Here is a 23,596-nt window from a genome sequence, read left to right as displayed (position 1 = left end):
TGTACAGACTGAGATAGGCATTTGCTGTTTCTATTTTTCACCACAGACACAGCATTTTACTGTGATATTGTGCTTCTGCACCTGGGTGTGGCCTCATCTCACCAAACATAACCCAAGAGAACAGTCTGACATTTACCTGAGTGAATCTTTCTCACTCTAGAACCCTACATTATGGTGCTCTCTCCCATGTAACATGGAGGATCTTGAGGTATTGTAAACCTGTTGGGCAAAACAGTCTTCCACAAGCAAATTAAATTTCATTTTCATCAGGGACAGTTTCATAGCCAAGCTTCTTCAGAAGACTTTTTGAAAGTGAGTTTTCACTGTCTTTTACTTTTTCTAGAATTCAAGTTCTGTCCTGTGGGCAGAACAACACTGCAGAGAGAGCTCCTCCCATGAGCAGAGGCAGGAAGAGCTGAAACTGCATCATGAGTTGAAGCTTCTCCCTGCAATATCACAGCTCTCACCCAGGCATCCTGGGGAAAGCAGAGGCAAAGCAACTTACAAACACCCTCAGCCCTTCACACCCTCAGCTCTTCAGCAATGATGAAGAGAAGATGGCAGAAAAAAACATTTGCTTGTGCTCACTCACAAATTCTATTCCATTCCATAACTATTCATTGAGAGCAGCGAACTGGGGAGTTAAAGCTCTGCAGTTCTGAGGAGGTTCTGCACCAAGCAAATTTGGGCTTTTTTATTTTAGCAACAAGGCTTGGAAATCAGCCTGTTTAACTTACAAATTAAAAACCTACAAAAAGCTAAAGGAAACCTTGGCAAAAATAATACCCCATGACTTTACCTTCAATGCTTCAAGGTAAAGCAGAACAAAATTACACACAAGCTACTTGAATTCTCCTTTAGGGGTAAATAAAACCTGTGCTGTTTGTCAGCAAGTGGAACTCCCCTAAATTTATGAATTATGATAAAGATCAGGAAAGAACCATGTGTTCATATCTGGGCTGGTAAATTTACAGCAGGTTTGAAATGGCAGTGTAGAGATGCTAACATTATATGCAAAAGACAAGGACATTTAAAATGTTCTTTATTATATGCCTTCCTTTGTCTCAGTTAGCAGTAAGGTGTGACTGGGATAAAATTCATCAAGTTGCAAGAGACAATAGTCAAAGGAACAAAAGGATATTCCACCAGTGCTGACACAAGGTATTTGTTATTCTGTCAGCAGTGCTCAGCCTCTTTTAGCAGTACAGTTATTTTCTGAAGTGCAGTTTCATCCATCAAATAAATAAATTTTAAATAGGTGAATGCTTGTCTCTGTCAGGACTGAAACATTTGCAGAAAAGATTCAAGGAGAAATTTAAAATGTCAGAGTGACTCCAAAAGCACACCTGTACTAATGAGCTAGTGGGACTGTGGGCAAAGGCAGAAGAAATCCAAGATAAAGTGTCTAGAGAAATGAAGGCTGGCCTCAGAGCTGTATTGGGAGCCTGCCTCTGTGAATACACACTGCAGAGAAGTCAGCAGTCTGGCAGGCAATACTGAACTTCTGCTGGAATGCCATTACAAAGTTCAGAAAATGTTTAGAAAGTTTTTTCAATTTAGCTTGAGTGACCTAAAATACAACATTCACCTACTGCTGTACTGCCCATAAACTTCAGAACTGCACAGGACCAACTCACCCTTTCAGTAAGTAAATACCACTTACTTACACATACTGCTGGCCTCACAAGGAAATGGAAGGAACAGCAATAGTGCAAAAACAAAACTGCATATACACCAAACACCCAAAAAAGAATTTTAAATAAAAACTAAGTCAAGCTACACACACTCACTGCTAGGAGGTCTTGATCAGGGATTCAAGAAATACTTTAGAACTACAATATTCTTAACCTCCACCATTATAGTTGGACCTTTTATTTTTTTTTATTTGGGAGATAAAATGCTCCAGGAATTACATCCTTTTCCCTGCCTTCCCCTCACTCCCTGAACAAAATCAAAATGGTATAAAACCATGAGAAATGGTTTCATGGAAGTGTCTTGACAGCCAAACTTTGTCAAACAATGCACAGACCATAAAAATAACTGATTACTGCAAAAGCATCCTCAGCAGAAAGAGTCTTGGTATCTACAAAAACAGAAAAATATTTTATATACTGTGAAATATTTTATATACTGTGTAGTTTATCGTTCTGGTTTGTATCAAATTTGGTGCTACAGCAAATCATTACCCAATAAGACAGACTTAGTGTTGAAACATCCAGTAGTTTAACAGTAAATCTGATGTCAAATGTATTGGCAGATAAGAATTTACACCAATGATGTGTAGCATTTGCAGTGTTTTAAAGATGTTTGATAAAACGTTTCAAACTCTGTTTAATATAAATACTAAGAAAAAAGTTCTTTGATAAAGAAGAATAAAAAGTATTAACAACAAAAGACAACAAAGCAGCAGCTGTTGAGACAGTGATACCTTTAAGCTCTTGTAGTAAATGGTCCTGTTGATCTCCAGAGGGAAGAGGTTCTGCTCCTTCCCCGAGCGGGCCCAGTTGATGTAGCGCAGCCAGTTGCCCTTCTCTGGGTCGGTGGCATCCACACACATCCAGCCCAGGTTGGGGTAATACACCTGTGGGAAGGCAGCAGACACAGGGACACCTGCTCACACCACAGAAATAAAATTTAGAATCCTCTGAATCCTTTCCCCCCAGGTGTAGGAAAGGCATTTTGTGCTGTCCTTGTGAGCCAGCGAAGCCCTGTATCTCTCTTGAAGACACCAAGGCTATCCCTGTGACAATGTGATGGAGGAGAGAAAGTTAAAAGATACAGACTTGAGCTGGCTCACAGAATGACATGGCTCCTTGTTCACCATTGAGAACTTTGTTTCTTTCTTATGACCAATGTCTCCGTTAAGTGAATGTAAATATCTTGAAAAACTATAAAGGCAACATGTTGCTATGATAAATCCCTCTCATGCACCCTTCTGATGGACTCTTGGTGCTTTGTGCCATGGCACGCTCTATAGGGACACTCAGGGAAATCCCCAGGGCCTTGCCTTGGAAGAACACATCAGTTTTCCCCACCTGGGCTGATGGAGAGGACCCAGCCCATGGTGCTCTGCAGCACTACTGCCAATCTACATCAGATTGCCTCCCCCACTGGCCATTTGACAGGGCCCACCCCAATTACTCATCCCTCATTGCCCCTGCAGGTTGCTGCCCTTTGCCCACCTCTGTGCCCTCAGGTCACTGACTCCACTGTAGTGTTGATTAAATGAAACAGAATTTTATCAATAAAAGTGAAGTTTTAATAAATACACAACTATCTTAGTTTCTTTCCAAGTAAACAGAAAACATCTCCCTTACTTCAACTATTCCAGCATGGATTTCATCAGCTGACTTTTGAAAGAATGTTCACCAGCACACCCAGCCCATGCAATATGAAAGCATAAACAGAGTCCCAGGTGAGACTGCAAAAGCAATTCTTTTGGTTAAAATGGAAGAGAAGAGCCAAAGAATGCTGTGGGAGAGCTAAACAAATATGGAATATATGTCTAAATGTAGTTACTGATTACTTTTATATATATATATATAAACCTACTGTGGTTTTATATTATTTTGAGTTTTCCATGAAATAAAATACTTTTTTGCTTTTCTAATTTACAGAATATTACAGTCTCACTTATAGAACACTGTTTAAAGGCCTTGTGCACTATGAGAAAGAAAATAGCTCCAACTCCTCTCCACAACACTGTGTCTTGAAGTGATTCCTGTACCTACAATAAAACCCACTCAGCACAGCTGTGCCAGTCATTCTGAACCAGCATTTCCCTCCCTTTTCAGACACTTGTTCTCACTTTCCCAACTGTGGCTTTTCACCAGTAGAAAAGGAAAATATGTTCTCTCCTCAGATACAGAGGCATATACTGACACACAAAACTTGTCTTTTTCACAATGAGCCTCTGATATGACAGTTCAAAACCATTAAAATTGACTGGAAATGCCAGTTTTAGAAGCCTTATTTTTAATTCAGATTAATTTGACTAAAGAAGCAAATGGAACACTTGTGGAAAAGGTTGTTCCCCGAGCTGAGTGTCCATATACTGAACTGCTCCTATACACCACCATCCTTCCACAAACCATATTTTCTAACAGTTGAGATCCTGGACTGCTTTCAGGTATCAGCATATGAGACCAACTGTTGCAGCCTCATTTTAGCTGCTTTTTTTCTAACTCTAAAACCACTATTAAACCAATACACAATTACTCTGGAATCTAACATGGGTTCCCCATTATCACCTGCACTGTAAACACAAACTGAAAAAATATTCACCATGAACATCCAGCATCCAGCACTGAGAAACACAATTGTAAGGTCAATAATTTACTTGACTGATTCAATCTCAGCAAATGTTCCTGTAACAGATCAAAACTGGAGATACCTTTATGCATTGGAGTTTGTGATAGCATGAGCTCAATGCAACAAACATCATACTTGAAAATTGTATTGCTTTTCTAAAGGGTAATTTGCATTTATGGGAATGTCCTAGATCAAATCCTCTGATAGGGGTTAACTCTAAGCTGTGTTCATGTTTTTAGTGTTTCAGGGAGTTCCATTTCTGCAAGCAAGGGGACAGAAGGATGGATGAACATTATCAGTGTCTTTAGCCTAAAAATCCATGTTCCAGAACATTCTGTGCCACAGTTCCTCCACCCTACCCTCCTTGACTATTCACTTTGCTAAAACCATGTCCTGTGTTGGTCTTCAGAAAGACTGAAGAAATCTTTGGAAGTCGTTATGAACTGCCTTAAAGAGACTGTAAATGGGATTCAGCTCCAGATTATGACATTTATCTTTTGAAATATAAATTTATTTACATAATATCCAAGGTCTCCTGACTACCAGTGGAGCTTCCAGAGCTGTTCAGCTGCCCAGACAGCACTTGCTTCAAGGCAAGCCCAGCACAAAAAATACTGCAACACTTGAGAACTCTTACAAAAACTCCAAAGGCTGGTCTTCAAAGAGCTAAATGAGGAGTGATGTGGCTTCCTTAAGAGATTCCATATCCTCCTAATTTCCCTGATTTCATAAGCAGTTGACAGCACTCAGTTGCACTCAGGGTTCAAGCCAACAAAGCAGAGATCAGCAACAAACTCTTAAGGGCAACTGTGATCCATACACAGCATGTAAGGATTACAGCAATTTCAAACAATGCCACTGGTTTATAAAACTTTGTCATTCAGAATAATTGTTCCATCCAAGTGTCTATAAATAACTGTTAGTAATGGCAGTAACAGATGGCAATTACCTTATATCAAGTTTATTTCTAAAATATCTGGAAAATTAAAGGCTAAATACAAAATATTGACCTGGTGACAAGCACATTTTTCCTTTTACAAGCTGTTTCTTACCTCCCACATGTACACATTGCTCTTAACTTGAGATCTTTTTTTCTTGTCACCAACAAATGGTCCAAACTTCTTGCCTTTCAAAATTGACTTTGTTGCCCAGACACCTGAGGAGACACATATCAGGAGTTAAAACTAATCTAAGCAAATCTACTCAAAATTCATATTCTTAAGATCATTACATGTGTCTGTCTTGGACTGGGAAGCTGTCCACTCTTCCCAAGAGGAATTATTTCAGACAAATACACCAGACATCATCTCTACCCAGCACAGGAGGGCACCAGGCTTTCACAGCAACTCAAATTTATGTGAGCCACTGCAAAAATCTTCATTCTCTTTTCAGAGCTGCAGCACTCACCAAGCCGAGTCTTGTCAACAGCAGATGGGAAGAGCCTCACATCCTCAGGAAGGCCCCTAAGGACGTGCTCAGGAACATCATCCAAGGTCTCCACAGCAACAGGGGAGTCAGTTGTGTTCTGCAAGTCAAAAAGCCAACCACCATTAACAGGCAAAACCAACTACACAACAGGTGATCAACCCACACGAACTTCAAAACCTTCTGACTTGCAACATTTCCGAACTCACCGTACTGAGGATAATTTCACATATATTAGCAATAGTTTATTTCCCTTTTTCAAAGAATGACTTCCAGGCATACTCAACCTAATCAGTTCCCCAAAAGCAATCTAATATATTTTCTTATCTTGCCTTATGTGACAAAGACTAAAAAGAGAGAAAGACTAAAAAGTAACCTTAGGAGAAAACCAAACTCAAAGTTCCAAGAAGTGCATACAGTAAAAAATCTGAAAAGTTACTTGCTCTGCTGATTGAAAGTGAGCATGTTGCAGTAAATAAACCACTCCAAGAACTTGCACTGGGGATACACCACCCACTCTGCCCCAGCAGCAGGACGTTCTCCCTGGAACAGGGTAAGACAATGCCCTACTTGCAAAGCTGTCAGTGCTGAATGGAGGGGGTGGGGTCATGCTGCTTTTGGTGTTGAATAATCCTAAAACCTCAATCCCGAAGTTCAACATCCCTTTAAGGGTGAGGAGATGTGGCAGAGCTGCCAAAACACCTGATAAAGAACAGACAAGGGATACTACTGATAACCTGCCTAAAGCTGCTGAGGCACAGCTGCCTGGGGACACCTCTCTGACAGCCCAGCACCTTTTTCATCCTAGAAAAGCCCAGGCCCACGTGTGAACAGGGTCTTCTGACACACCCCTTCTTGCAGTGTGGTGCAGATTCCTCCCTGGAGTGGGGACATCCCATCTCTGAAGGCCCCCCAGTGCCACCCCAGCCATGCACAGGGACACTTTCCACTGTCCCAGGCTGCTCCAAGCCCCAGTGCCCAACTGGACACTCCAGAGCTTCTCTGGGCTCACCACCCTCACAGCCAAACCCTTCCTACAGCCCATCTAAACTCTCTGTCAGCATGAAGCCATTCCCCCTTCTCCTGTCACTACAGTTCTTGGTGACTGAACCATGTGCATGCCAACTTTACTGCTCTGCAACAGAGATTAGGCTAAAAGCAGCTTTTAAAGCAAATAAAAGGATTTTAATAGTACTTATTTTAGTATCATAAATGTTATTCATATTTCCTACATCAAGTAACAGGTCAGAACTTTAGCCAGCAGCTTATAATCAATACAAGAAGTTTTAAATATTTTTATATTAAAGTTTGATAGGCAATATAAAGCTAATAAATTATTTACTGTCCAGTAAGTGAATAGTTCCATCTTATGGAGCCTCCAAGGTTCAATATTATTCTTATAATATTATTCATACTATTACTACTCACACTTGTCATAAAACAACCTGTTCCCTATTACCCACTTAGAATTAACAAAACACTATTTCTGATAGAAATTACCAGAATTTCAAAGTTACAAGAATGCAAAGTTTCCTATAAAATCTCTCCCCATTCCAAATGACCTGTGCATGGTGAAATTTAAGCCTTTATTGAACCACGTGCCCTAAAATAACTCCCTGCCCTCTGATATGGAACTCTGATCATTCTGGTCAGGAACCAACACTGGTGGCAATGGCAGGAACAACTCGAATATCAAGGATGTTATACCTGACTTTTGAACCCATTTTTAGGAGGAGGTTAAACTGAGAAATTTTTCCAAACAAACCTTAATTTTTTGGAAATTATTCTGGCTTTTACCTATAGCCATAAAGCAGAGATTCAAAATTTTCACATACTGAATAATAAACTACTGAGTAATATTCAAGAGTACTTTCTAGTGAGTACTTTTGAAATACACTGAAAGGTTACTGGAAATATATTTTAAAATGCATCTCAATATGCTATCAAAATTCATTTTTTTTCTCTCTAAAGCCAAACAAATAAAGCTTCTCAGCCCTTGCTCCTCAGCAGCCAATCTTTGTCAGGGTGCAGCTCTGACAATCATATTCACTACATTTGAAAACCCAATTTGCTGAGTGGAGTTAAAAGAAAAGTCTTCTGCAAGTTTTAATTGCAACAATGAGGAAAATTATAAAACTGGAGTCAGAGCAAGGTTATTCTAGTGCTGCCTTCATAAACTTAACAGCTGCACAGAGAGCTCCCAGAGAGCTATTTGTGGGGGAGAAAGACCCCCAAATTGGAAACCATGGAAGAGAAAGAATGTCAGAAATCCCTTCCCATCCAAGAGTGGAGACACCAGGGATAAATACTTATTCAATAGTTAGAATAGCTGAGGTCTATTCAAAGCAGAGCAAAGCTTTATTTTGCTCTTCTAACAACCTAAAAGGAAAAATACAGATGAAAGCAGTCTGATTTTCAGACATCTGTTTGCCTTGAACTGATATGCAAGAAGCCATGTCTCAGCTGAAAAAGAAACATGCTCTTCCTAGCATATCAAAGAAACCTAAAAATCTTCCCAGTACATTACCCCAGGATTTCATCAGGGGAGAAACAAGCCTGTTTTTCCCAGTGGTTTCTAACAAGTGATATACAGAAATAGAAGAGGGAGCTGACAAGCTCTCAGAATGATGCACTTCCAGTTTCAAGCTAAAACCAGGATTTTTTTTTGGCTGGGTTTCATTTGGGGGCTTGGTTTCGTTGGATAGTGTTGGTTTTGGTTTGGTGTTTTGATGAGCAGTTAAAAATCTCAAATCTTAACCCTGCAAATAAATTTTAGCCTATCATAAGAGATTCCACTGATTCAGACAGAAGTGTACATCTTTGATTTTTCTGGTATATTCCTTAATAGTCACACATTTTAACTGCAAATATCCCTGAACTGCTCTACCTTTTAAGAAGTGTATTTGTATGGAGTAGTATATAATCAGAATTTTATTGTGCATCTACCTACATAAATCAGAGATTAGCAGGACATTCAGAGAACACAACACTCAGACTCATCCAACACTTGTCACATTAATGGATTTCACAAAACTGGATAAGGCCTTTACACAACAATACACTTCACACCTCAAATGAATGGCAATAAGCAATCAATTCAAAACAGTAAAATAAACAATTTAGCTCAGTCAAATCAGTGCAATCTCTTTGTATTTGCAATTTAGATGGAGCTACTTGAAAATATATCCAGATCACAACTTGTCCCCAAGCAATGTTTGTCTACCAAAGAGAAATACTACATTTCAATCACTTTTCTACCAACTTAAGCACATTTAAATTTATTTTTCTGTTTACAAAAATTGCCACTTCATAAGGGTAGTGCACTTGTGCATGTCCTACAGCCAACTTTTGCATTTATCTGAAGCCTTAACACAGTATTTTCTACTCCTTCCAAGGCTGTAATTTTGAATACAAAAGCACCCAAAGCTTATTTCACTTTGAAGCTTCTAACTCTAAAGTTCATCAGAAAATTACATTCTAGCATTTAAATCAACCAGCATGAAGTGACTTTAGGACAATTCCAAAGGATCATTTGAGGGCTGAAATGGTGCCTTAACTGAAACAATCTTTTCCTGTTTGCATTAAATCCAGAGTCCAGACATTCTGACAGTACCTTTTAACACATTAAGCAAAATTTCACACCTCTTTCAGTACCATTGTACTCATGAACCAACCACAGATTAGTCTATAATGTTACAAGAGTATTTAAGCAGAGTAGAAAAGGCACCTGCAACAAGATACTTACAGGTGATAAAAGATTAGAGTGAAAAGGAAAGAAACCATCCTGAACAGTGCCATGAATGACAGACAGACAGCCAGTGAGTGTCATGTCAGGGTGGAAACAGGATTAGGATGAATGAGAAGATAAAGGAAAGGATGCAATTGAGGAGGGAGGGAGGGAAGGAGGGAGGGAGGAGATGGCAGAGAAGTCAGAAGAGGTACCTGAGGAAGGGTAGCTGTGCCAGCTAGCACAGGAAAGCAGACAGGTCTCTACCTTACCTGGGAACCCCTCTTGGCCACAACTCCGCACAATTTGTGTTCTAGAAAATTTAAGATGTATTGGAAATATTTGAAATAATCATTGAAAAATTCGGAAGGAATGAGGGGAGGAAGTTTTAGAACAAGTGCAGATGCATTTGTTCCTGCATTCCTCAGCACTTTTTAAGTAACTGCCTATGCTATTTTCCCAGTAGAACCCAAATTCCTCCTGCTCTGTCTTACTGCAGTCTGAGATAATGCTACCAATCAAACCCCATGTTTGCTTGGGGTTTTTAAAATAAATTATTCAGCTATTCTGATGAACTAATTTACATGTTAGAGGAAGATCTCCATGCTGCCCATCCTGAGACAGGAATCTTCCAAGAAACCCAAGAACACGAACTCCAAGAACAGATGGGGTTTTTGAATCTTTGTTCTCCTTACAACAAGAAGGCCATATCAAAGAATTTAAGAAAAGATATTCCTTCACCACTTCAGGATTTCTGTGGGATAAACCACAAAACTAACAGCCTTTTCATATAAACCAAATCAACACCAGCCCAGTTAGTTTCATGGTCATCAAAGTCACACCAAAAGCAGAGACAAGCAGAATGAAAGAAATATGAGAATGAACCACTTGAAAGATATTTGGCATCAGGCAAAAACATTTCTTATACAGACCTGGCACTACAACTTGTCAACAGTGAATGAAATGACAAGGGCACTGCAAGAAAAAACACCACACAGTTGATGCTAAATACACACTTAATATGAATAGTCAGCCAACAATTAAAGCCATATGGGCTCCATGTGCTCTGGAAACCAAAGGTGAAAGGCAGAAACCTCAAGGAGGACCCTAAGCTGTTGTAAAAACTCCCTGAGGAAGAGCAATCACCCTTTAATTGGAAGATGACACACAGCACAGCATAAATGAGATCAGCAGTCCCCATAAGAAAGATGAGGATTTTTGATACAGCACAGAAATCTGATTTAATTCTAGAAACAAATCAGGGTGTGGGAACACAACAACAGACAGGACACGACGGGACATGGACACACACGTGGGAAGGAAGCAGTCAATAGTAACAATTACAGATTAGGATCTACTGTTCTCAGAGTTTTAGCAGAATCCAAAGCTTATTGGAATGACTAATAAGGCAGGATTATTCCTCAAGCAGACAGAGCAATAGGCTGCTGGCTTCATGCCACTGAGCGCACCAAAAGAAACCTTACAGGTGAAAAAATTTCAATTCTCAATAGAAATTTTGAAGCAGCAGTTAACCCTGCTCCCCAAAACAGACTATTAATGCTTAAAAGTGTGCTAATACAAATGTAATTTCTATTTTATGTATATAATTCATATTTTTCTATAAAGATAATAAAATTATGTTTTTTCACAATACATATTTCAACACTCCAATAGAGATTATATTTTGCTTTTTACCTTTTTAATATGTATAAATATATTGAAGACTTTTAACTTTAAATCAGAGGAAAAAAACCAACAGGAAATATCTCACCAACCCATTCCAAGCTGTAATTACTTATGAATATACCTCTATGACTCCACAGATACCACACTTCAGCAAATGCTAACTGTACTCAGCCTGCTGCTGATCAAATAAGGATAATAAAAGCACACATTAGCTACAGGCACTGAAGTACACAAAGCATTTTATACAACTGTGTACTGTGGTTGTTTCTGACTCATAAAGCTTCTGTTCATGGCTGACGTTTTCAGCAAAGTAAAAATGGCTTTTCCTGCCTGGTAAGATCAGCCAGAGAGAGGAGGACTTGTGAGAAAAATTTGAGGTAACATGTACTTTTTCTGTGTGTGACAGACAAACTGATGACAATTCCTGCTTGGATAAACAAATGCAGAATAAAATGCTGCACAGTTGGTGCTGATTAGAACAACACCCTCCAGTCAGGACACTCGTGACTCCAAAGGAAATGTGCTTTCCCAGTCTTTCCATTTGCTTCCAGGACAAACACTTAAGACTCCAGAAAAGTCTGACATTTCCCAATCAATCAATTTGTGGCAGATTGTTTATTGCACATTTGAAAAAGGAATATGATTATAAAAGGATTTTTAAAAATTGAAGCCTTCAGTTTTCAAGCCGCTTCTATAAAGAACTGAATTATGTGCAGGTTCAGGAAGATGTAGAATTTTCTGGAGCAGTGTTCTGAGAAGAAGTGCTAGGAATAATAACTTACACACTGCTAAAGGGAATTCACAAAAATCTCAATTCCATGAAACAGCCATCTCCCAAGCATACACACTGCAGAATGGACAATGATGAAATTTAATGAGACCAAAGATTTTAAAGAACATTGTTCAGTGGATGATTTACTTTTCTTATTAATAATTAACTGCTCTAAGTATTTTGATAAAGTCTTACATGTCTACTCACCTGATTCATTTTGAATTCCTTTTGTGTTCTGAAAAGATACACACAACAAAGAAACTCCTTTGATTACATGAACCCTAAAAAGGAAAACAGACAATTGTAATATGTACCTATGTACAAATTTACATTGAACTGAAAGTACACAGAGCTCTGGTTTCTCTTCCTAAATTGTCTGTAGAAAAGGAGCATTTTGCTTTAGAAAAAATCTACTCCAAGTTTTGTTATTACAGCTCAAATATGCATCTGAATAATCTCAAGATGGATATCTAGCACTAATCTTTAAATGATGGTGTAACAGATACGCTCATGTAAGATTGTTCCATTTGTTTTTTAAAGTAAGTTAGTTTGCTCAAGATTGAGTACTTTTAAGAACTTTAGAAGTCAGATCTTTTTAGAATTTTATATCAAAGCATTATGGAACAACTTCGATGGCTTTCAAACTAAAAAAATGCATGTAGAGTCTCTACTCTTCTATATTAGAAAGAGCAAAATATTCCTTAAATTGAGTTGTATCAAGGTATTTTATTACACGAATGCATTTTACATTCCTTTTTAATAAAAGCCTGAGATTTCAAAAGGTATCTCACAAAAATTTCTAGTTCAAGTAGGCATCAAATTTGGAAACTCACAACTTGAAGGAAAACTAATCAGAATGATGCCATATCTAAGGGTTGAGATCAACTCACTTCCTTTCTTTGTTAATGAATACAAAACAGCCTTTTTGCAAATTAGGCCCAAAACACTTTTAGACCCATTGTCATACAGAATTTTCAATAAATTACCATCCCCCATTTTTGAAAGTTAACTGGTCCCTCTTCACTTAAAGCACTTTAATCAAGTACTGATATTTCTTCCCTCTCTTTAGTTTTCCTACTATAACAATGATCAACTGAATTTTTTTACTAAGTACTCAGCTTAAGTATGAACATTTAATTTAAAATAAGTTCAGGCAAAATCTGCTCCAAATAGATTTCACATAATCCCTCTATCCTTGCACTGAAAGAATTTAAATGCTGTGCAAAAGTGCAAACGCTGCTCAGCATCATTCAAATGTTACACTGCTTAAGAAATCTGTAAGAAAAGGAAAAACATCCCTAGGAATGGTATTTCTGTTGTATACACCTCTTCCAGGATTAACTCCTTTTGTCCTGGTCTTTTCATGCTATGTGGGCATTTAAACAAAGAGCTGAAGCATCTGTATTTCAGTTCTAGTTTTGCAACTGATTCTGAGGGATTTAAAGTTTGCCAGCAAAGACCAGTTATGGGATCAGGAGCTCCATCTGAACAGCTTGTACACATCCAAAGAAAAGCATTCCTTTTGGAATGCAATATTACTAACTTCCTAATTTATTTCAATATTGGAGTCAGCACAAACATCTGTACTTAAGCTGAGACCTGAACATCAGGGAAAAACCCCAGCAAACTTATTCATTGTTCATTGGGACAAACCCATGCAACATCATTTTACAAATGAAATAATTTGTGTAGCAGGAGAGGTGTCAAGTAATTTCCTGGTATGAAACCAAACTTACCTTTAGTATCAAATGTCTTATTTTTATATACTGTTAGAATATTTTTATACAATTACTGACATAAACCCTAGAAAAGCCAGAACCTCTTATGGACACAGCTTGAGGAGCACCAGGCTGTGGCTGGAAGGAGTTTGTTGTTATTGTCTCCCCTGCCCATCTCTACCTCTTCTCCTCCCTCTCACCAAAGATCATCAATCCCTCCATGCCACAGGCTCAGCTGTCCACATGAACACTTCTGACCACAAATCTGGGAAGGAGCTGAGGAAACAGTGGTGAATGACAGTCCTCTGACACTTTGCCCAAAACTCCAGATATACACAGACAGTAAGGATTTAAAGCACTTTCTTACAGAAGCAAACATTGAACACCATCACTATCCACACTAAACGTGTAGAATCTGAGACAAGGACATAGCAATAAAGTGATGCAGAGTTAAAGGAAAGTCCTGTCAAGCTGAAAAATTCCTCTAAGCTGAATTTTCTTAGCCCAGTTATTAAACAAATTACTCAAAAAAATTTAAAAGCAGACAAAATCTTCTTACTTTGTTTTGTTTGAGGAGTAAAAATACACTTTTCTTCTTTTTCATATACTAATTCAAAAATACTTTGCTAAGAATTATTAGTTTAAAAAGAATTTTTGAAACAAAAGTTATGGTGTTTTTATATTTAAATATTATATATATATGTAAAAATTTTATTCAACTTTTATACAACAGGTTGTATCCCAACCTCTCAATGGTATTTCTTAGGACATGACAACACATCTTCATAAACTGATGTAGTTAAACATCCATACAACACAGTTTAGGCAGATTCCTAACAGACTGTACTACTCCATATTCTTTCAACTACCAATTCCCAGTGGAACCACTTGAGCACAAAACAGAATTAGGTGAGAAATTGAATTTGTAGTAAACCAAAAAATTAATACTGTACAGAGTCTTGTGTGCAACCACTAGTTTTCTTTCCACTGAAAATGAAACGTTGTAAGAACAGAAGTATCTGTAACAGTAAACTCGGGGTTTAACTTTCGGTACACAAAGTTCAACAAACTCAAGAAAATATGAAAAAAATTCTACAACTGCTGCCCAAACATCAGCTCCCAGCAGGATCAGTGAGTACCAACAAGGTCTTTACTATCATCACTGTGTTAAAAATAGGTTAGAAACTGTTGTAAAATAGTTGATAGCTCGTTAAGCATGTACTGTTAGTTTGGTTGTTATATTGTAAAAGGGGTTAAAGGGCAGTTATAAGAAATAGGGTACTCAAGGTACCATAGCACACCTCAGTAAAGTGCACCACGAACCAGCCTGGACACAGCTGCCATGGCCAATCCAGTGCCTTACACCTTCCTGCAAATGAAGGATCCACACAGAAACCAACCCAAGGGACACAGAACAGGATAAAAAGCGATATCTGAGCCAGGGAACCATCGGGGCCATCGCTGCTGCAGGAGCCCCAGCGCCGGCGCTGCAGCATCCTCGGCGGGAACGCTCCTGCCGGCCCGGGCCCTGCTCTGGGCCTTTCTTTTGTTATAATAAATGCTGAAATCACTTCAGTACCCCTTGCTTTACACCTTTCTCTTATTATAATAAATGCTGAAATCACTTCAGTACCGAGAGCCTGCTCTCGTTTTTAACAACTGCAAGCAGGAACAAGCTCTGGCTCCCTGCTCTATGGAATTCCCAGCTCCACACAGTCGGGTCCTACACAGGATTTCCCAGAAAAGCCCCAAGAAAACCACGCTGCTCTGATGTGTCACCAGGGGAATCTGGCCTCCATTAAAAGCACAATGATGCCCCCCTTAAATCAGTTTTAAAGTCAGTCAACAACTGCTTTGGTACTTTGAAAAAATCACTCAGCAGCCCTATCAAATCCACATAACAAGTATTTTCATCCAACCTCTCCTCCAAACTCAACAGCAACATAAGCTAAACTATTAAAGACCAGGATATTAGTAATAACATTTACTACAATGAACTTCAACCATTCACTGACACCCCTAGGAAAAGAACAATAAAGGTTTTATCCCGAAAGTGAAGCACACACACCAGCAACCTGAATTGTCAAAATTCATTCTCAGAAAACATTGCCAAGTCCTATTGATTTTAAACTACTATTACTGCTATATCTCATGAGTACAAAAATACTACACACTTACTCAAGACATTAAAGCATCTGGGAAACCAAGAAGAGAAAGATCTACTGCACTCTTATCTTAGAGTCACAGAAAAATTTATTTTTCTGAAAGACTCTGTTTCAGGCAACAAATTATATTTTATTCATATAAGAATACACAAGGCATTTGTATTTAAGTAAACACTGTGGTCTCCAAAAGAAAATCCTTAAATCAAAAAGTATTTTGACATTATTTCTGAATCTATGCTGCAGAATTTTAAATATTCCCTTAGAAAACCTGTAAGTTGTTAGGAATAAAGTCTGCAAACAAAAGGAAGCAATTTTATTCAAAACCAGCATTGCAGATCATCCCTTTCTAACTCAATCAGACTAGTAAGCATTCCTAGGTTTTACTAAGTAGACTATCTTCTGGTTTTTTAAGCCATATTTATAATTTCTGTATGTGAGGTTTTATTAAATCCCAGAATCCAAAAGCATTTCGAAAGAGAATGCTGCTTCCAATTCAGAGGAAGGAAAAAGCAGGCATGAGAGTATCAATCCTATTTTGGAAGCTGAAAATGGGACATGCATTACGTCACTGCTCCAGTAAAAACATGTTCATTAGAGAACCAGGAACAACTTGAAAGTCTCCCCAGCCTGTTTTCCTAATGACCAGGGTTCAGGCTGGGATACTGCACAGCTCTTGGCTTTGTTTTACTTTCTAGCTGCAGCACATGACCATTTTTTAAACATCAGGACGTCTACATGTTTTCAATTCAGTGCTGAAATACTCTCATCCATGAATTTTCCATGCATTAGGTGAAATAAAGCTTGCCAATTTAAAAACATAAAGTTCATGTTAACTCTAAATGTTTAAAATATGCATGTAATAGGGCATCCTGTTTCTATTGACAGGCACTTAAATGCAAAGACATTTTCAGTTACTCAAAGCTGCCTGAATAAGAGCAGAGGAAAAATGGGCAGACAATGATTTTCTGAACACTAAAATCTATTACTTATTGTCCAGTAAGAAAAAAGGCTTTGCTTACTGCCACATAACCAAATAAACTGGTACACCTCAGGAAGGTTTATTCAGGTAACCAAGATAAGAAGCCAAGAAATCACCAACACAACACAAACCCCAAGTTTATTAATTAAACAGCAACTAGTCAAGAGAAGTCAACAGAAAATAAGAAGTCTCTAACAGTGCAAATATGCAGAAATTCCATTCCAATCTTCAGATATGAGTGTACTTTAATTTGACTCACAAATGCAGTTAAAACCCAATGAAAATTTTCTCAGATAAGTACACTGCTGATTTATTACTCTGTGAAAAAGCTGATTTCAGTCATTTGTTTTTACAACACAGGACTCATCCTCCCACTTTTGACTACAGCATGTTTTATACAGAGGCAGAGAAGAAATATTTTTCAGTTCATTTTCCAGATTATTCTCAGTGGAGAAATAATTTATTTTATCAGTATGTTTTGTCATTTGAGGGGTTAAGTATCAGGATCATGTCTGCCCTTTCCATGAGAACAAGTTCAACAAAGATATTACAGTACTTTACATGGGTTTGCCAAGGCAGGAATATATTACTGGTGATCTCTAAACCTCTTTGAATTTCTGTTTCCAACAGACACATACACTGTAAGCAGCACATCCCTTTTATACAGTGTATATTACTTGTTTATCCCTAAGGATCAAGGATGTTATGTGGAACAGTGGAATGGAGACATCACTGCACCACAGGATGGACTTCCAGAGCCATTTCAGGTGTTACAGAAAAAGACTTTCTGCTTTACTTCTCTTCCATTCTCAAGCAAATTTTCAAGAGTAAAAAATGGATATGTTACACCAATGCACAAAAGTGCCTGAACATTCTTCCCCACCTTCCATGCTGTGCTGGTAGAAAGCTGTTCTTTGGATTCCCATAAAACAGGCACCAACTCCAAACGCCAAACTTATCCTGGCACTTCTGGCAAAGATACTTTATCCAAAGTGATGATTTGCCTTCTGATTAACATAACTAAGGTTTCACTGTAAGTGCCACCATTTTTATGGTCTGTGCTGTGGACTGTAGAGGCACTGCTGTCCCAGCAAATCCTGGGAGCCACTTCCCTGAAAACCAACAGGTACCTTCACATGGTTCTCACTACTGTCTCTCCAAGTCCAAAAGTTCTTTTGTTTCTTAAAAGTCACTTCTTCATCTATCAGTGACATAGATCCCCATCTGAAAAGTGCCAATGCTCTCACTGATTCACCATTATGCCTTCCCGCAGCTGGAAGAGTTGGAAATGCCCCACCAAGGAAAGCAGCCCTGAATTCTTAACATGCCCATCGTTTTTACTGAAATGTTGTGTCAGAAGACAGCAATAACAGAATCATGGAATTGCTTGGGCTTAAAGAGACCTTAGAGCTCATCCAGTCCCACCCCCTGCTATGGGCAGGGACATCTTCCACTATCCCAGGTTGCTCCAAGCCCTGTTCAACCCAGCCTTGGACATTGGCAGGGATGGGGCATCAAAAGCTTCCCTGGACACCCTGTGCCAGGGCCTCACCACTCTCATGGGGAACAATTTCTTCCCTGTATCTAACCTAAACTTCCCCTCTTTCAATTTGAAACCATTACTTCTTGTAATCAGTTCCTACAGCTCCTGGTGAGGAACATAATTACATGCCATGCTGCTGTACATCTCCAGTTACCCTAATCTATTTAGTACATTTGAATAAGCTGGAGAAGACTTTTCATCCAAGTAGCATGACCAAAATCCAGAACACAGACTGGGAACAGCAAACTGGGACAACATGAGAAGCACAAGCAGCCCTGCTCTTCTCTAGAGCTGTCCACTGCTGCTCACTCAAAAGTGAAATGAGAATAGTTCTCTTGCCACTGAAAGATCATTTAGCAGGTGCAGCCATGCCATCTTCTCTTCCTTCCTGAGCTGGAAACAACTCAAAGTTTTCTTTACTGCTTCAGAATGGAAATTTTACAGCTTCATATGAATTTGAAACCACTGGAAACTTCACTGAATACTTCAGCTACCTGTCCATGAGATGGTTATCAGCAAAGCTCCGCAGGCTGCTCTGCCTTCAAATAAAAAACGCACTGTAGATACATCTCTTAAGCTGTTCTAAATGCCTTACATGAATATTTTTCATCACACCTCAAACATTTTCCCCCCACGGTACCACTGCACAATGAATTATTCTCCGACTTAGAAGAACAATTCACAGATGGCCATTTCCAGTGAGGGGAACCAATTCCGGAGTTAATTCCTTCAAGCCCTGCTCATTCAGCTTGGCAGAACGTGACCTGCAGGAGCTTTGGGGCCTGCGAAGTGCCAGAACTTCTGAAGACAGTTTGAAAGAGCAGAGTTCTCTCAGCATCGCGCTGGCAGCGGCAGGAGCCAGCCGACACTTCAGAGGCAGCATTTTCAAGATAAAAAGATTGAAAAAGCCGCCCAGGGGATGGAGTGTCCTCCTCCCACCGGCCTCCCTCGCATCCTCCACCCTCGCTCCCCCTCCCCGAGGCGCTCCCACGTCCCGGCGGGCACAGGTCCCGCACCTGCCGCCGCTGCCCTCACGCCCCCGGCCGCCGCCCCCCCGCGGTCGCCGGGGCGGCTCCGCACCCGCAGCAGCCCCCGCGGGGCCCCGGCCCTGCGCCGCCGGCTCTGCCCTGCGCCCGCCCGGCCCGGCCCGGCCGCGCCCGGCGGGTCCCGCCGCCCCCCGCTCACCCGGGCCCCGCTGGCGGCGGAGCGGCCTCAGCGCCGGCACCGTCCGGGCGCCATCTTGTCTCCAGCCTCGGAAGTGACGTTCGGGGGAGGCCGCGGGCAGGGCCCGCCGCGGGACCCCCCGAGCCCTTCCTGCGCTTCATCTTCATCGTCCTCGTCGGCTTTACCGCCCTCATCCCCAACAGCCCCTTCCTGCCCTTCATCTTCATCGTCCTCGTCGGCTTTACCGCCCTCATCCCCAACAGCCCCGTCCTGCCCTTCATCTTCATCATCCTCATCGGCTTTACCGCCCTCATCCCCAACAGCCCCGTCCTGCCCTTCATCTTCATCATCCTCATCGGCTTTACCGCCCTCATCCCCAACAGCCCCTTCCTGCCCTTCATCTTCATCTTCATCTTCATCGCGCTCATCGGCCTTATCGCCCTCATCCCCAACAGCCCCTTCCTGCCCTTCATCTTCATCTTCATCGTCCTCATCGGCTTTACCGCCCTCATCTCCAACAGCCCCTTCCTGCCCTTCATCTTCATCGTCCTCATCGGCTTTACAGCCCCTTTCTGCCCTTCATCTTCGTCGTCCTCATCGGCTTTACTGCCCTCATCCCCAACAACCCCTTCCTGCCCTTCATCTTCATCATCCTCATCGGCTTTATCACCCTCATCTCCAACAACCCCTTCCTGCCCTTCATCCCCCTCATTCCCAACAGCCCCTTCCTGCCCTTCATCCCCCTCATCCCCAGAGCCCCTTCCTGCCCTTCATCACCTTCGTCCCCCTCATCCCCAACGACCCCTTCCTGCCCTTCATCATCCTCATCCCCCTCATTGCCCTCGTCCCTAATGCCCCCTTCCTGCCCTTCATCATCCTCATCACCCTCATTGCTGTCGTCCCCAGCAGCCCCTTTTGCCTTCATCCTCTACATTGCCTTCATGCCCAACATCCACAAGCGCTCCTTCATCACCTTCATTCCTATACCCCTTTCTCCCCCTTCATCCCCAGCACTGCCTTCCTCCCCTCCATCCCCTTTATCCCTTTTCCCCCTCTTTCCCCCCTTTATCCCCTCCACCCCTCAATCCCCTGAACCTCCCTCACATCACACCACATGCCCCAGCCACCTCCATCCACCACCTCTGACAGTCCATCAACAAGCTCTTCACCCACCCCCTTTTTTTAACATCTTTTTCATCTTTTTCTAGTAAAGCAGCTCCACAGGGTTCTCACCTGTGACTGAAATTAAAAAAAAAAACAACGAGGTGGCTGAGGGGAAATGATTTGGGTCACTGAGGTGATGTGGGGACTGACCCTCACAGCCCTGAGGGGCCCACGCTGTCGCTGGCTTGGGATCCATTTGTGCTGCATGTAAATTGTACTGTTCCATCCAAACCAAGTTTTTTTGCTCCGCTGTTTCTGAGCAAGTACCTGAGAGGGGGAAAAAACCCTCCATAATCACCTGCTGGGAGATGTCTCTGTTTGTACTGCAAGATGTAACAGTGTGTCTGCCCTTAATTTCTCTCTTCCCTGAATGTTCTATTCATAATGCAGTCAAAGATATATTCCTCCCAGGCTAGGACTGTATTTTACCTGGAATTGTTACGTATTTGCCATTTTCCCAGAGGAAAATCCCCGATTTAAATCCATAGGACATTAATACAGTTACAGAGAAGAGTAAGTTCAGAAATATTTTACATTTATTTGATGATGTACATCAATGAGTAACATTAAAACTGTCAGTAAGGCTGGCACAAAAAGTACTCATATAGCATCATGACAGAGGAATCCCATTCCATTCCATGAAGCTGGAAGCTGGATTTCCTCAGAAAGTAGCCAAGTAAATCACCTCTCTGCCCACTCTTATTAAAACACAGCTTTTTAAAAAACAATCCACCATATTACCAAGAAACAGCTACAAACTTAACCTTTCATACATCTGGAAGACACACACTGCCAGGGAATTTGAACACCTCTGCGGTGATCTTAGGTTTGACAAGCAACAGCAGACTGAAAAATAACAGGACACAGTGATCTTTCCACCTGGAACACTCAGGATGCATTTATATTACAAAATGTTTTGTAGGTACACCATAATCAGTTTTGAAGCCTCTAATTTTAGTAGTAAGAAAGCCTCAAATAGGTCTAAACTACTTTGACTTATTAGACTAAATTAATTCTCATTTAGCTGTATTAACATTTAATTTTATGAGTAAGCTAGACTAGTTACACCTGTGTAAATTTGGAGGTTATTTTAAGAAAAATCAAGGTTCCCATTTAACAGGTTAGAGACCTATACCTGTAACAGAAAAATTTAAAACTTAGAACAAATTACCTACCCAACTAGCTAGGATATGAACCTTTCTACCTTCAAGGTTAAGTATAAGATTTCCCAAAATTATCACAAATAACAGAAATTATAACTTTTCTCCAACTCTATGTAGAAGTCATCCTTATTTCCCCCACATTTATATTGAGAATATCTACCATCTGGTGGTGTTCCAGAGGATCTGCACTTTCAATTTACACTTTCAGTTGTCAGGGAAGCCTACAAATCTTTATTTGGTTAAAGTTCTGAACCCTTATTTTTTTTTTGTATTCTGAAAACATCAATATTTCTGCTGTAGTGCTCTCTAAAATGATGAATAAGCTTTTCTGGTTACTTGGGGGTCTGTAAGCACACAGGAGAGACAAATACTAGCAAAAACATTTTTGTGAATCTTGGGCATCTGAATTTATTCAGGGTGACTGAAAAGGTGACTTGTGGGTTAGAGAGAATTTTCTTCTTGTGTATGAAAATCTTAGTGAGCCATGGCAGGAAAAAACATTTCTAGAAAAGATTTTTTTCTTAATCAGAAGTTCTAAAGCAGCCTTGAAAGTAGGTGGACTCCAGTGATACCAGTATGGCCAGTTTTTCTCTTGTTAAATGGGACAAGGTCTCTTTTATCATAACTTTCTGTGCTGTTCTGGTTTTTCCTTATAAACATAGAAGACAATGTGCTGCATGTTATGGTTCTGGAAAAGACTGAACTGCTTGGGTTACTGCTTATTAATAGCTCTGAATTTAAGCAGTATTACCATCATTTTCTACAAGTGTAGTTTTGGAAAATAGAGAATCGACTGAACATGAAGATATTTTGGGAAGCTGTTCTCAAAATGTCCTGGGGAATGGGACTCTTAAGACTCAAGCATGAAGTATTCCTGCTCATTTCCCTTCCTGCTTATTTAGTTGAGCCCTTATAACCTCAAGGTCCTCCACAAAGTCCTCATTTCTGCTTTCTACAGCCTGCACCACTAGGCTGTAGAAAGCAACCTGCAAGTTTTATTACAAAAATCTAATTTTTCACAGCTTAAAGCAATTTCCAAGCTTTCACATGACTTAAATGTCTCATGGTTTGGTTGTCACTCTTATCTCTGTTGTCACTCACCTGTGTTGTTGTCCAAAAGTTCCTCACCTGCTGCCCCACAAGTGCTGCTTTTCCCACAGCTATGGAGGGGTCCCTTTTTAGGACCATTCTGTGGAACTGGTCATAGCTCATAGCTGGTTAATCTTATTTGGGTTCTCTATCCTGCTCCAGGGGGCTTTCCCACAGCTCCCATTTGGCTGACTTTAGCAAAAGGGTAACCAGGATATCTGATGGGACAGGAGAGGGGTTGTAAGTCAGTTATGTTGATTCATTCCCTCTTGATCACAGGTGGGGATCCCAAGGCTTTTACCCTGTTTCACACGAGAGATGACTCCTGTCCAAAACTGATCATTGCCCTCTCCAGAACGTGACAGCTGCTGAGATCTTCAGTCCAGGAAGTAAATTCTGTAGGACTTGATAGAATGGATTGGATTTTAAGGATAATCCAGTTGTACCCTGCTGCCATGGGCAGGGACACCTTCCACCAGGCCAGGCTGCTCCAAGCCCTGTGCAGCCTGGCCTTGGGGCAGTTGTACTAAGATGGATTTAGCAGCCATTTCCTGCATACTACTCACACTAACTGGATAAAATTCATCTGTATAAATTACACCAACAGTGTCACAGGGCTAAAGATAAAGTCACTAAAATGTAAATTTATCAATGACATTGGATAATTTCCATTGCAAACTAGAGCAGGTA

At 40.5% G+C, this 23,596-nt stretch overlaps 1 protein-coding gene across 1 annotated transcript in view; it reads right to left on the bottom strand.

Moving 5' to 3' along the window:
• The window catches only part of PRDM2 (PR/SET domain 2), a 51,008-nt gene extending 31,438 nt beyond the window's left edge, over window positions 1–19,570 (bottom strand). The window contains exons 1-5 of the mRNA XM_084220372.1: window positions 19,512–19,570; window positions 12,129–12,202; window positions 5,719–5,836; window positions 5,364–5,467; window positions 2,429–2,581 (exon numbers count right to left, since the gene is read on the bottom strand). Of these exons, the coding sequence (XP_084076498.1) occupies window positions 2,429–2,581; window positions 5,364–5,467; window positions 5,719–5,836; window positions 12,129–12,137 (384 nt within the window). The 5' untranslated portion in view covers window positions 12,138–12,202; window positions 19,512–19,570. The remainder of the gene's footprint in view (window positions 1–2,428; window positions 2,582–5,363; window positions 5,468–5,718; window positions 5,837–12,128; window positions 12,203–19,511) is intronic.
• Window positions 19,571–23,596: the final 4,026 nt, after the last annotated feature.

Source organism: Fringilla coelebs (genome assembly GCF_963513975.1).
Source record: "Fringilla coelebs genome assembly, chromosome: 22".
NCBI lineage: Eukaryota > Metazoa > Chordata > Aves > Passeriformes > Fringillidae > Fringilla > Fringilla coelebs.
The sequence above is the reverse complement of the archived record's forward strand: the minus strand, read 5'-3'. Positions and strand labels throughout refer to the sequence as shown.